This window comes from Thunnus thynnus, chromosome 21 (assembly GCF_963924715.1).
Source record: "Thunnus thynnus chromosome 21, fThuThy2.1, whole genome shotgun sequence".
Taxonomy (NCBI): domain Eukaryota; kingdom Metazoa; phylum Chordata; class Actinopteri; order Scombriformes; family Scombridae; genus Thunnus; species Thunnus thynnus.
This window is the reverse complement of record NC_089537.1, coordinates 23368888-23384214: the sequence shown is the minus strand read 5'-3', so window position 1 is coordinate 23384214 and position 15327 is coordinate 23368888. Positions and strand designations below refer to the sequence as shown.

The following is a 15327-nucleotide window of genomic DNA, read 5'->3' as shown; positions in this document are numbered from 1 at the left end:
CGATTAAGCATATATTAGCCAAAGACAGCATTTTGCAATATTACTTTTGGAGAACAGAACATGATGAAAAGAATGTAACAATGATTGAATGTTTTGAGTTGGACTATGCATTAAGGCGTGGATATTCTGTATATCGCAACTCTGAAAGACAACTCACTCTTTGTGAATTCATCTTTAATTTCCATGACACTCGCCTCTAACTTTCTCTGTGATGACGTATTGATCATGAGATAATGATTTTATCTGCAGTGCAAAAGCTTAATGATGACTGTTGGTTAAGGTAGACTTTATGTGCTGATATCAAATTTCACACTACTTCCAATATCTGACAACAGAAACAGGAACCTTTCTAAATTTGAATTATATTGTTAAGTTGGCTGCGTTAAAACATAGTATTTACATTTGATCACAGATAGCTGGTGTCTGAACTGAGGATGATGGGAATGTCAGTAGTTTTGCCAATATTTGATCCAGACCAAAGTGTTGAACAAATTAAAAATGTAAACTGCTGACGGCTCTAGATGAAAAGTCAACGGATCACCAAAGTCATTCCAGTCACTCATTCTGTGGGGAAAAAGAATGTTTGTACATAAGTTCATTGGCAGTTTATCCAGTACTCATTGATAATTATTGCAGTCTGGACCAAAGTCAAAAACTTTGACAACTAAAATTAAAAGTAGTGAGAAAACATTTACAGTATTTTTTGTAATGTGGGGAAGTGACCCTGTAATCTTTTCACCAGAGATATTGACACTAGGCTTTATGCAGAAGATAAAAATATGTCCAGGTCTGCTCCCCTGAGCCAGTTTTCTTCATAACAACATTTTTAGCTCTGTACTTCAATTCTTGGTTATGTGGGGGAAAACTGTCCAGATCAGCAATGTAATCAGGTGGTCTTGTCCTCTTCTGAACATGGATATGAGAAACATGTATTTGAACTTCTACACAAATCCTTGACAGTTGCTTTCTTAAAAGAATGTTTTCAGTAAAAGGGGTGTTTTGAAAAGGTATGTACATATATTCTGGAAAAATGTGTGATGTGAAGAAAGGAAACATGTAGCCTGGTGATTTAAAAGGGTTGATTTAATCAAATAGTTCGGATTTAGACAAACACTTAAGCCAAACAAAACCCAACAAACCATTAAGCTTTTAACTCCCTTTTTGTTGCTGCTTTTTCACTGTTTTATTTCCAAGTAAAAAGTTCTTCATATGAAACTTGACAAAGAATGAATCATCAATGCAAAATATCGACTGTCTTTTTAAAGGACATAATTCATTATACACACAATAATAAAAAAAAACCCAATAAACACAAGATTAAACCAACCAAACCAAAATCAGAGCAGATATACTTACAGGCATGGAAAGTGACTGGACAATGATTATACATGCTTGATTCATTGTTTTGGACTTTGGATGGATGCAGCTAAAGCTCCATTGTCTGGTGTTTAACAAAGTGCTGTTATCATAATGTAAATTCTTACACTTAATCAGCCTTGAGAAGAACCACAAGCCAGACTTCTAAACTTTTTTTTTTTTTACACACTATACTGACATTTTAGAAATAATCCAAATTAAGTGAAGTCATGAAAAGCTGTCAGAGATATAGATAGCCATTACAAATGAGCGTTTAGGCTGTATGACGAAAATACAGAGCAAAACACTTTTGTATCACATCCAAAAGTCCTTTACAAAGAGTTTTAAAATTTGCTCAACTATGTAAGGATTAAGGAACTATGGATCCCTTCCCCCTTAACTTTGTTCAGCAGCCCAACTTTTACATTCTGTCACACAGAGGTGATGCAGTTAACTGTAATATTGGGTGCAAAATTTGAGAGAACACTGTATAAAATAAATCATGATTGTGGCACTGCAGTGCATAACCAAGTGTGGTCTGACACATATACAGGCACAGGCGTGAATACTTTGAAAATGTGGTTATGGCAGATGTTAGATTATTAGATTTGTTCTTACAAATGGAGTTACTCAACTTTAAATGCAGAGCTTTGTTTATCAACATCTGACAACTAGAGGACAGAAGGTCTCCCAAACTAGTTTGTAAATGAACCTTAATGAAACCTTAATAAAACCTTAAAAATCACAGGAAAATCAAGCTCACGTAGTTGACAAAAAGTCTTTATTGTATATACAAAGAAGGAATGGTGTGCTTTTCTGTAGGGATCCATCTCTTCCTGTAGCTGAGCTGAACATACCTCTTGATGGCATGGGCATGATGAAGAGGTAGCAGCTGTGTTTTGGGCTGGACAACAAACTTTCAAAATATGTTCTCTCTCTTCCTGCAGTTGCTGTAAAACCATGGTTTGTTGAACACATGGCAGTCCTGAGATACAAAGGAGTTCTCAACCCTAAAACTCAACTCAACTCTATACTTTTCTGTGTACTTTTTGTGGACATACTAGTTCTGCTAACCTGACTGACAGAAATATGCTTCTTTAACCCTGGGAAGCGTTTCACCAGCAGCTGTCTGAAGTAGCTCTGGAACTTTTTACCAACAAATGTATAGAAGATGGGACTGATCCAGAAGTAAATGTAAGCAATGTCATGAGTGACTTCAAGTGCATAACCCCTCTTCTTTTTTTCCTCACAAGACAGGTTTTCAGGTATTAGTTGTACAACATTGAATGGGGTCCAGCATATAAAAAACAACAGGACAATGACAAATATCAGTCTGACTGTCTTGAACTTGGTAACTATCTTGGATGATATGACAGTGATAGCAATCCTAACGTAGCAGTACACAATAACAATCAGAGGAAAGAGCAAGAAAAGGAAAAGTTGAAGGTAAAATCCAGATGCTCTTAGCTTGTCATCAATAGGCGTGTTAAGAGGATATTCCTGGCAGAGCGTTTTGTTGCTACTATTATGAGTAAAAGTTGTGTGGAGAATCATCTTTGGGATGCATGCTAGACCACTGACCAGCCACACCACAGCACAGGAGAGCAGCGCATAGCTTTGATTCCTCACCTGTGACCCACCCACGGAGTAAACGACAGCAAGGTGTCGGTCGAAGGTCAGGAGGGTTAGAAACAGGACAGAACTGTAGAGGCCCAGGTAGTAGACACTGCCTACAATCTTGCACATTACTTCGCCAAAGATCCAGTTGGAGAGCTGCTTGTAGACTCCCACGAAGGGAAGACTGCTCATGAACATCAGGGAGGACACCACTAGGTTCAGCAGCAAGATGTTGGTCACAGTGGTCAGCTTCTCAAACCTAAGAAGTAGCCATTTAAACCGTTAAATATAGAAAAAACAGAGACTATGGGTCACACAAGCATTTTTGACAGTAATATTTTGCAATAATTTCCAAACTGTGGATTGGTTGGTGGCAGTGAAGTAAATCTGAACATCTTTAGCATCAATTTAAGTAAAGCGTGTCAACTAGATAAACTGCTTTGAAATCTATTGATTGACAGGTCATACTGCAGAGTCCTGAAATAGAGGAAGTTCACTCGTTCAGTGTCACACAATTCTCTCAGTTCAGTCTTTTGTTTTTGTAGTGAGCAAGCTAGCGTCTTGTACTGCCTGTAATTGCCTAATATTTTACCCTGATACCACTGCATAACGCCCAGGAAAATGACATTTAGTAATCAGGCATTTATTTAAATTGTCAAGGCTATTTTTAACTTTGTTTCCAGGACTGGTTTGCATACAGATTAAGAGATTACAAGAGATTAGTTTTGAATCATGAAGGATGTTCAAATGTCTCAGTGTATCACTGCCTGTTATTGATAATATATTGATGACTTGTGCACATTTTGCAGCCTTGCAGGATTGAGTGCAACAATTCTGCTCTACATTGCAAAATAGGACGTGCACAGCCAGCTCAGTAATGTGAGTTGACAAATTTGGCATCAAAGTTGAAAATGCATGAAATGAATTTGCCTGAGAGTGTCACCCAGATATACAGTAGTCTGTGTGGGAATCTAGTGCCAACAAATTAGTATTTCAATTTGACCAGTACTTCATTTTTTGACTGAACACCTCAAAACTAATGACACTCCCATCATCCTCAGCTGTTCTTTTTGAATTTCAATGCTAAATAGCACATGTTAGCAATGTAAATTAAGGTGGTGACCATGGTAAGCATTATACTTGTTTAACATCAGCAATGTCATGTGCTTGGATGGCTCTTGGTTAGCACTTAACATCAACCAAAGTGAATTTATCCAGACAAAGGTTATGTTTCTCCCAAAAGTAAAATATGAATCAAATTTTTAGGAGACATTGTTGCTAATCACAACCATAATAAGATTAACATAACAAATTTCATGTTCTTTTAACCAAGAGGGGAACAAACACCCCTCCTTTTCTTGTGCCAATTTCTGTAAGAGCCCAGAGAGGAATTTTTGATGCTGTTTTTGACCTGCATTTTTGAGCAAGAGCCATTCAATGCATTTACATTTAGTAACCTGTCTACAAAGTAGTTTTAATTGTCAGTGGCAGGGTCCACATTTGCGCACTTGAGTCAAACTGCCAACACATACACAAGTGACTATAATCCAGCACTACTGTTTTTAATTTTATCTCATTAGTATCAGCCTCACTGTTCACTCTCCTAACAGTGTATCAGAGCTGTAGCAGTTGTTCTTCTGTTGTATTTTTAACAAAGCAGTTGCTTCACTAGTGTTTGCTGCTCACAAAATTCTGGGATCAGTAGTAGTAAATCACACTTGATGCTAAATTGTAAGGATTACAACTTTAATTTACTATTTGTAGACTATTTCAATTATCCTGTAATTCACAGGTAATTATAATAAGGGTTGTGTGTATTTTACAAGTTTACAAATTGTACATTTGCTACCTCTAATTGCTTTAAAATGCTAAACCAATATTTTTTTTGAATTTGAGAGTTTTGTTTGTCTACTCACCGATGGATGATGACCAGGACCAGCCCGTTGCCAAAGAGACTGAAGAGAAACATGAAGTAGTAAATGGTGGACAATTGAGCTCCCAGTAAGTTTTCACCATCACTAGTACATAGTCCAGCCGGCGTCACATTGTCATCGTCATAGTCATAGTTATCATTAGGAGTTGTTGATTCCATCTTCTCCTCAAATGTTAGCAGGGAAATCTGTCAGAAACACAAATGCAACCATACACAGCATTCACAATATGATGCAATGATGCAGTCAGTATGAAATGAAAATTCTAAATATTGTCAAGCTTTTGAAAATGTGTAGTAGTATATAAGAGCTATTAAATTCTGTGTGCATGCTTCTGTAAAGCATGCAAATAAGGAGAACTAGAAAACAATCCCTTTAAATGAGATCCTCCAAGGAGCTCAAATCAGATGTTTGTGGGAATGAGGATCAGGCTGAGCTGAGCTGACTTACCACCTGGCCAGCAGAGGAGCTTCTCCTTGTTGTCTGATTCTGAGGACCAGAACTGTCTGACTCACAGCTCAGCTGAAGTTACTCCATATAAGTCAGCCAGCAAGGGGAAGGAAGTGTGTGTGTGTGTGTGTCTGGGTCTGAAAGGAGCAGGGATTGGCTGACAAAGCCAAGGCCAAATGTGTCCCAGACAAGGCTGAGACCTTGAGAGCAGAGCAGAGTACTGAAAAGACTGTTCGTTGTAAGAACCCCATTGCAGTGGTCAATATAAGGGTAAAATGAATGAGGAAGCTGGGTTTTTACATGCAGTTCTTATGTTACACCACATCTACACAGGACGCTTAGCATATGTAGCACGTTAGCAGAGCAGCAGCATCACAATAGCTCCATCTGTGTCTACATTCAGGATGCATTCGGTCACAGTGAGTGTAGGTCAATCACTACACAATAACTACAACACACAATCATTGTAGTTACCAAAAATGAAAGAAAATAGACTTCCAGGTGTAGTGCGAGTGAAATGCGAGCTGTTACTCATCGCGTGTAGACAGCTGTTAAAATAGAAGCGTATCTGTTCTGTCAGACAGACATGCGTGAGACACACAACTGAAAAACATGGCTGAAACACTTTCTGTGTAGGCACAACACAGTGTTAGTCTGAACATGGCAAAAGTGTCAGATGGTTAAAGTTAGGTAAAGATCATGGTTTGGGCTGACTGTGGTTAAGCAACTAAAACACTTGGTTACACTCAGGTTTTTTCACATCCATCCATTAAACCATGAGATGCTGACTCGTCTTTTATGGTCTAATATTATTATTGATGCTGGGCTGAAAGGATACAGACTGATATTAATACACATAATATTATTTCAGATCAATGAAGTTCTCAGTTCACCAGCCCCACTGATACATTTACCTGAAAACAAAGCTGTTCAACAGTAATCTCAAAGGAATATTACAGGAATATAGATTATATATATAAATCAATACTATCTCCCCCAAAAAATCAAATACATTTTTTTTTAATTTGCACAATTCTAATATTAAAAAGTGATTGATTTAACAAATTAAACCATACACTTATTGTACTTAAAAATCTTTCTAGATAATTACATTTTATTCACCATTAGAAACCTGCAGCCCACTGTCTATTATTGCATTATACATCCAGTTTGATAAAGGTTTTTTTTTCTTTTTAAAGAAACAACAGTTTAAAGAGGCAACACTAAATGATCTGTATAATATTCCTACACCTATCTCTTTTGAAACATTACTATGATATTTATCAAAATACAAAAACATATTGTATTCAAATATTCCTTGTGATGTCTTTTTGTCTCTCAACTTTTTTTATACTGTATTATATTTTTATTATAATAAATATATACTTTTTTCAATGTTAGGAGTGTATGTTTGATTTGTATACTAGTATGTCATCCTGCTTTGAGTGTGGTTTATTACAGTCTGTGCTTCTGTCTCAACGTTTTCCTGATAAAGATGAAGAAATTTGTTTCTCACTGATAATGTCACTTGTGACATTATTGAACTATTTCCACACTGTCAGATGGTTTTGTCATTTCTGAAGAAGTTTCTATAAGAAATTAGATATACAGTATCCTATAATTACATTTTCTGATGACTCAGTTGTAGTCAGCTTAAAGTCCCCCCAAAAATGTGTTTCTCCTTATTGTTCCTTCACTTAAATTTTTATGCTACAATGTGCAGTATGATGTAAAGGAAGGTTTGACACTAAAAGGCTGTTTCATCTGTTGAAAGGGGAAAGTTTAAATCTGAGTTTAAAACTAGGAGCATGATTTATGACATCACAACTAGTTTGGAGCCAATCATGGTCCAGTATGCAGCTTATACAAGTGTGATGTGAAACCTGAAGCCTCCAGTGCACATACACTGAAAATGGACAATGAACAATATTTGCATATTCATAAATTCTGGAATTTTAATGAAGGAGAAAGACAAGATATAGATTTAAGAATTTTAACAAGATGATTGAACTGGTTTTGTTGGAAAAACCATATCAGACAGATTCTTATATTTCAAGCAGAGTATTTTTATATGTCTTAAAACATGTTTGGAGGGGATCTATAATTATCTAGGTGTCATTTTGCATTCTCAACTTAAGTGTGATGCCCATATAAGGAAATTGTCTAGACTACTAACTGTTTTTGTTTGGTAAGACCATGTATATCTCTTAAAGCAGCTAAAATGTATACGCATGCCACGATTTTATCACATATATCCTACTCTGTGATTATCAGGGTGCAGGCCTCCAAATCAATAATCACACCTGTAATATTTTTATAAAAACTATAAGAGGTAAAATGACATCATGGTCAAATTCTTCAAAAATAGAACTTAGAGTTTTCATTCATAAAGTATTGCATTACCTGTATGTAATGTGCTTATCTGTATGGTCCAAGTTAAATAAACAAATAACTGAGTAATAAAAACAAGGGAGGGGAGACAGGTCTAAAGTGAATTCTTTTACTGTGCTTAAGAGTCCTTTTGAGTAAAATGTTAATAAAATCAAGAAACGTTGTTGACTTCAGGAAGTCAGGACCAAACCTGACAGTGAAAGACTGAAATTGACAGCAAGCAGAGTTTTGAGTCAAGTGTGAAGACCATTTTGAAAATAGTGCAAAAATAAAAAAAAAAGGGTTTTGAAGTCATGAGGGCTTTTTTTCTCAATCTCCATCTTCTGGATCTTTTTTCTTACCTGATCTGTGTCCTGGGGAACAAACTTGTTTGGAGTTCACTGCAGTCATTGTGCTAAATCATGTCACTGATATGGACAATACTGCTCAGTAATGCCCATCTGACCTTCATACAGAAAGAGCTGGAATCCCATTGTCAAGTCTTAACATTTTGAATGTATGAAATATAATTTTTACTCTGAATTCATTAAAGTGAAATTGTGCCTTTCTTGCTGCTGTACTTCATTGTGGAATTAACATGTCACTGATGAAATTGTGTTACTGTGATGACCAACATAGATAAGTTGTGAAAGATTGTTACTATGACAACACACATCTGATAGCTTTCACAAAGCATAGCAGTAGGTACTGGACCAGTTGCACAACAACTGTTGTACTTCTGTAGAAAATTGCATAAGAGACTTTTTTATGACAGTTTTTTAGATTCAGATTCAGACCAACTTTATTATCCCAGCCGGGAAAATTCATTTGGTCCAGTGCTCCAGACATAAAAGCACCATAGAATCCACAGTAAAAACAGTAGAACACCCAATACAGCCTTGATCAGATAGAGCATTTTTGCAGGTTGTAAAACACGTGGCACACTGCACTGCCTTTTTTGTTGAAGTCTACAACTTAAAAAAAGAGCAGCTTGCTGTGTATTTGGGTGGTGGGACTGGGGTCAGAAGAGGGTCACAGGCTGGAGCTAGTTGTCTGAATTTCTGAAATGAGAAATAAGAGAGTGAGTCAGCAACTGAGTTGTTATGGCCTGGGATGTGGTATGCTCGTATGATTATCTGGTGCTGGGCCGAAACCAGTGTGAGCTCAGTAGGCACGGATGCTTGGGGTGAAAAAGAGTCAAGGGTGATGCCAAGAAATTCTAGAGATGTGCTGGGGCCTTCTGTTTTCTCTGGAAAGAGAGGAACACTGAGTTCGGTGAATGTGGAAGTCATGGTGATGAGACTGTATGATGGGGTGAAGATGGTGGCATAACTGTGAGAAAGTCATCAAGTAGGTGAATGATTTACAGGAGTTTGTAGTTGTTTGACAGAACCCAGCAGAGAGCCTCGGATAAGGAGTCAAAGATTTTTGGCCTACACTTGCAGCTAAAGGTCAAAAGGACTCAGAAAAGATGCCAATAGTCAGGGTGGATAGGAAGGACCTTGAAAGAGCTGGTAACGTCCGCCTTGGACAACCAGACTCCTTGGCCTGCGAGGCGGATGAGGGAGATGGCATGATCAATTGCAGTGGGCTGCATAGAAAAATCCATCCTGGAAATCAGGCTGTTGATGCTCGGGACGGTGGAACTGTGGGGGGACAAGAGGTCGATGATGAGCCTCTTTTTCCCAGACTACTTCCTCATTGCTACTCCGATTGAACTAATCCTGAAAAATGGGAAAGGAGGACTGGAGATAGGGCTGATCACGAATGCATCTTCAACTGCTTTTTGCAGGAGTTTGTCAACTGTGTCAGGGTCGGACTGTAGTTGACAAACTGGCAGTCTGGGTGGTTCTGTAAGGCGGTGGCTAGAGCATCAATTTTAATGGGGATATTAAGATACTTACACAAGCCTTGCTTAGTCAGATTATTTGGACAAGTCGATCTGGTGTGGGCTCTTACGCAGAACAAGCAGGTGTGTAGGAATCTGCAGCTGAAGATGTTGCATCCCAGGTCATTGTAGTTATTGCAGATCATCCCCCTGCCCTTGTAGAAGTTGGATCTTCCTCTCTTACCCACACTTTTGGGGAGAGGGCCAAGGGTGGATGGCTGGGCAATGGCTGATTTGGGGGTTATGGACAGTGGAGTAGCTGCTGGTGGTAAGCCACAGAAAACCGTGGGACTTTGCTTTTCCACAACTGAGGTGTGGGGCAGAGGAGCAGAGAGGGAGCATGTGGTGGGATGGGAAGGGGCACCACACAGGTTGCAAATGAGCAACGAGCGAGTTACAAAGACTCAGCAGTACAGATCTCCAGTACATGCCCTGGTTGAACTATTGCAGGGGTCCAGCAGCTTGAGAGGTGAAAAGGACATGGTGTGAATAAAAGTTGTTGCCACCGAACCACAAGGGCAGGTTGAGGATCAATGGTAGTTGTCAAACTCAGACCTGTGGTTGAGGAAAGCAGAACAGATAACGTCTCAATATAATGAGAATGAGAAAGTGAATTCAGCCACTATAAGGTCTTTGGAGGGAGCCGGTTCCCCGGGGACATGAGGTTGAAGATGGGTGAATAAACTGGGTGAGGTCAACGTAATTAGCGGCTGCCTGAGTGTGGTTGGCACAGGGGAGGGTTGGGGGGATGCAAGAGGGTGCACCAGAGGTAAAGCGGTGGCCAGGGTGAAGCTGCTGGTGGTGCTGCAGGAAAAAGAGGTGGAGACACAGTACGATGAACAATGCAGTAACATGCAGGCTGTGGAGAGGGAAAAGGTAAGGATTGGGGTAGGGAGGGGGAAAAGAGGAAAGAGAACAAAATGATGGGGCTTGGCGGATGACACCACTGAGGGCTGCTGTTGTTGGTTTGGTCTGTGCGGCTGCTGCAGCTGGTATCAGGGTGGAAGCAGCTGAGGTGGCAGAAAAAAAGGGATGGCAAAGATAGGAGAGAGGAGGAAAGGATGAGGGGTGTATGTGTATGGGTAGTAAGTAAAGCTAGAGAAAAATTAGATGGAAGTGGTGGCTGTGGGGTAGAGAGACCCTGTGCTGAGGTAGAAGCAGCCTGGCCCTCAGAAAGGGCTGAAGTGGCTGAAGAAGGAAGTGCACGTGTGGCAGAATGACGTGCCATAACATCACATGCGTCACCACAGATGCAACACTGAGAACCCAAAAGAGCATGGGAAGATCAATGGGAGGGAGTGGTGTGCTCCAGTTGTACAATTGAAAAAGTCTTGCGTTATTGTCGTTGCAGTGGAAAGGAATGTTTCTCAGACTGAGGACATGCTTCAAGTGAGTGACAGTTCACTCAGACAAGTTTGGAGCCGAGGGGTGGTCACTGCGCAGGCGGCTTGGAGAGCACTGCTTGTGGCAGCTTCTCCTGTTGTGCAGGCTCTGGGATCTCAATCAAGAGTGAGATGGGTGCCGAGGACGAGTGATGTTCCTTGGAGGAAGAGGCCAAGAGTCCTGTGTGATGCAGACCAACGAGCGCAACTGAGGCTGCCGGAAAGATCGGATGCCAGGAGAGGACTCCAGGACATCGAACAAGTCCTCGTCCGATGTGTTCAGGAGTAACTCGGGACCCATGCTTCAGGTAAGCTAGAAGATTTGATCGATACAAGTGTGTCACAGTGTGCTGGCAAACTGAGACAAAAGGGGAGAGGAACGCATAACGTGTGCCTAAAAACTCTATAGTGTGGAAATGGGATGTGTGCAAGGTGTGGTCTTTGTTCCCGCAATTTGTTTATAAATCTATAAACTTCATATGTTGGAGCTCTAGTATTCATGTGATTTCAAATCATATACTGAATTATATGCAAATTCACAATTGAGCAAAACATCACATTAACCACAGGTGAGCATTGTCGTCATCATATTTAACAAATTATATACATATCATTATAATGGAGGGAGAGTGGTCTTCACAATCATTAAGATGAGTTTTTAAATTATTATTATGAGGGGGAAAATGATAAAAGAGGAATATAATTGCCTTTTTAATGACATAAAGGGAACCATATGAAACTTAGCAAAAGTTCAGTCAGGAAGACTATCATTTGCATGCCTGGCGTAATTTTATTGCTCATACCTGCCTGTCATTCTCATTTCTCACGCATACTCAGTCATTTCCTAGCTGTCAATGCACAGGGGCGTAGTTTGAGTTTCAGCTGTTATCAGCTGATCACTTCTATCCAATAGCATGGCGACACATTTTCATTGTTAGCCTGTCATCTGGTTGCTGTCTTTTTAAATATGTCTGTTTCTCCCTGCTTTAGTCTGGCATGCTGACTGATAACTATCTACCTATTGATCAACCAACGTTGTGAGCATTCAAAGACTGCATTTTGAAGAAAGATTTATGCAGACTGTTCCTTGTGAGAAACTTCAATGTGACACATACTAATATATAGATATATATGAGTCAGCCACAGGGTTGCAAGTAATTGTACACAGTAGAGGACTGCATTGAGATTGGGATCCCACAGGTCTCGCAGGACCCAACGCGAATCTTGCAGGAACAGGGGGTTCTAACTTTGCTGCTGGCGGGAGCTGGAGGTCAAAAAATATACTGGGGGTCCCAGGATTTAGGCAGTGCTGCAGGCAAACTCTCAAAGAGCTGGGCTGAGTGCTCAGTCTGCGCTCCTCCTGGTGCCCCCTGACACTACTATCTGCTACAGCTCCTCCTCACACACATACACACACACTCATGAGTGCGCACCACCAACTGCTGCAACCTGATGACTTGGACAAGCTGAGATCAGAAACACCAAAACAATATGTGCATATTGCAATACTACAGGTTATTACTACTTTTGTGCTCATTTAGGAGGTAACAGAAGAGTTGTAAGCTTGCATCAAGTCACATGCTGTCATCATTAGGAGCACTACTCCTCAGCAGTGCATTGAAAGACACAGGGAAACAAAACAAAATAAAACAACCAAAGACAACAACACATGTTCTAAAATAATAAGTAGGCTAAAATAAATAAATACAATGTAATTCTGCCCTAGAATAGACATATTTATTGCACTAGAATAACTGGTTATTGCACTAGTATGAATGTATATGCACAATACAATTTCGCTATGTTATTACCATTAGGTTTGCATCTCTTTATTAATAGTACACAATACAATATTGTGTCTTCCCTGCCGTAAAGGAGAAGACACAATGAGTGAATGGTCAGAATGTTTGCGGGCGCAGGCGGGAGTGGACACATACATTTCGGGAGTGGGTAGTAATGGTCAGGTATCCAGCAGCAGCGGGCGGGAGCGGGATTAAGAAAACACTCCAATACAGGGCTCTAGTACACACCTCGTGTACAGTGGTTTGTGTAAAGTGAACATTGATAATTTAGACAAACCTCAAGCACTCACTTGTTTTGAAAAACCCCCACTCACAGATGCTATTTCAGTAATTTAGTTTAAAGTGGGGTATTGCACTATTTGGTCCACAGATACCCACATAGAATTGACAGAGTTACCAGACGGCACTAAATTCGAGGATGATTGGTAGATAAGATTTTTTTTTTTTTTTTTTTGGTTTAACACACTCGAAATACAGAATTCAATCTCTACAAACAATTGTGTTCCAGTTCTTTGTGAAACTGGTCATCAGAAAACTTTTCAATAGGAGATGTCATTGACTTCAGGAAGTCAGCACCAAACCTGACAGTGAAAGACTGAAATTGGCAGCAAGCAGAGTTTTGAGTCAAGTGTGAAGACCATTTTAAAAATAGTGCAAAAAAGAAAAAAATGGTTTCTTTGAAGTCATGAGGGTTTTTTTTCCTCAATCTCCATCTTCTGGATCTTTTTTCTTAACGGAACAAAGTTGTTTGGAGTTTATTGCAGTCATTGTGCTAAATCAGGCCACTGATATGAACAATACTGCTCAATAAGGCCCATCCGACCTCGATACAGAAAGAGCTGGAATCCCATTGTCAAGTCTTAACATCTTGAATGTATGAAATATAATTTTTACTTTTATGAAATAATCATTGAATTCATTAAAGTGAAATTGTGCTTTTCTTGCTGCTGTATTTCATGGTGGAATTAAAATGTCACTCCTCTGCTGAAGTGTTACTGTGATGACCAACACAGATATGTTGTGAAAGATTGTTACTGTGGCAACACACATCTGATAACTTTCACATAGCAGTTTGGCACTGGGCCAGTTGCGCAACAACTATTGTACTTCTGTAGAACATTGCATGAGAGACTTTTGTATGACAGTTTTTTAGATTCAGATTATATATATACATATTATTGTTATCATGTTTGCATTATCCATACTAGTCACTCTAATTTATGTTTATTCATGCTTGAGTGCCTCTAGAGATTTTTTTTCCTCTTCAAGCCTTTGAGGTTTTTGTCTCATGGCGCTAGTAGAGTAGTTACACACAGTGGTCTTTTACCATTCTCATGTCTATTGGGAGGAGGGAGGTTTGGCCTCTGACCTCTGTCAGGAGTCTTCATTTCTTTTGAGGATCCTTTGAACCCGACTGATGGTTGGGTTGGACGGAGCTCACAGGACACAGGGTAGATAATTGAAGATTTAATGTTAGCATGAAATGCTATAAGGGGGGAGTGAAATGGATACTTATACCTGTAAGTTATTGTCTTAAGATAATGTTATGCTGCCTTTATAGCCAAAAGCACTTTGTAAGACTTCATCTCTCTGCTCTGTTTTTTTTTTTTTTGTAATTCTTGCTTCTCGTTAGACAGGGGCAGGGAAGGAAAGTCAGTGACAGAAAAGTCAAAGTCAGTGTTGAGGAACTATATTGTGAATTTGGCTGTGGTAAAACACAGTATATTTGATCACAAATATCTGGAGACTGAACTGAGGATGATGGGAATGTCAGTAGTTTTGCCAGTATTTGATCCAGACTGTAATATATTGTGTTTAACAGCGCTAGTTCATACAGCGCTTCGCCTTCTGCAGCTGCTATCTGTTCTGTCCTTAAGCTGTACCCGTAGCTCTGTACACATACGATTGTGCAACAGTAAAACAAGATGTCTTCCATCTGAAAAGTGTGTCCCGTGTGCAGTACATTACACAGACCAAAGTATTGAACTAATTTAAACTGCTGATGGCTCTAGATGAAAAGTCAACGGATCATCAAAGTCATTCCAGTCATTCATTCCGTGAGGAAAAGGAATGTTTGTACATAATTTCATGGAAATTTATCCAATACTTGTTGATAGTTGTTATTTCAGTCTGGACCAAAGTCAAAAACTTTGATGAGTAAAAGTAAAAGTAGAAGTAAGTGAGAAAGCATGTACAGTATTTTTTGTAATGTGAGGGAAGTGACCCTGTAATCTTTTCACCAGAGATATTGACACTAGGCTTTATGCAGAAGATAAAAATATGTCCAACATTTTTAGCTCTGTACTTCAATTCTTGGTTATGTGGGGGAAAACTGTCCAGATCAGCAATGTAATCAGGTGGTCTTGTCCTCTTCTGAACATGGATATGAGAAACATGTAATTGAACTTCTACTCAAATCCTTGACAGTTGCTTTCTGAAAAGAATGTTTTCAGTAAAAGGGATATTTGAAAAGGTATGTACATATATTTTGGAAATATGTGGGACGAGAAGAAAGGAAACATGTAGCCCGG

At 39.4% G+C, this 15327-nt stretch overlaps 1 protein-coding gene across 1 annotated transcript; it reads right to left on the bottom strand.

Moving 5' to 3' along the window:
- Positions 1-1065: 1065 nt before the first annotated feature.
- LOC137173561 (C-C chemokine receptor type 1-like) lies at positions 1066-6008 on the bottom strand. Its single transcript, XM_067578453.1, has 3 exons — positions 5355-6008; positions 4890-5092; positions 1066-3232 (listed from the first exon to the last, which is right to left on the bottom strand). Exons 2-3 carry the CDS (start codon positions 5063-5065, stop codon positions 2374-2376), a joined length of 1035 nt encoding a protein of 344 aa, XP_067434554.1. The 5' UTR covers positions 5066-5092; positions 5355-6008; the 3' UTR covers positions 1066-2373.
- Between the last annotated feature and the right edge of the window lie 9319 nt (positions 6009-15327).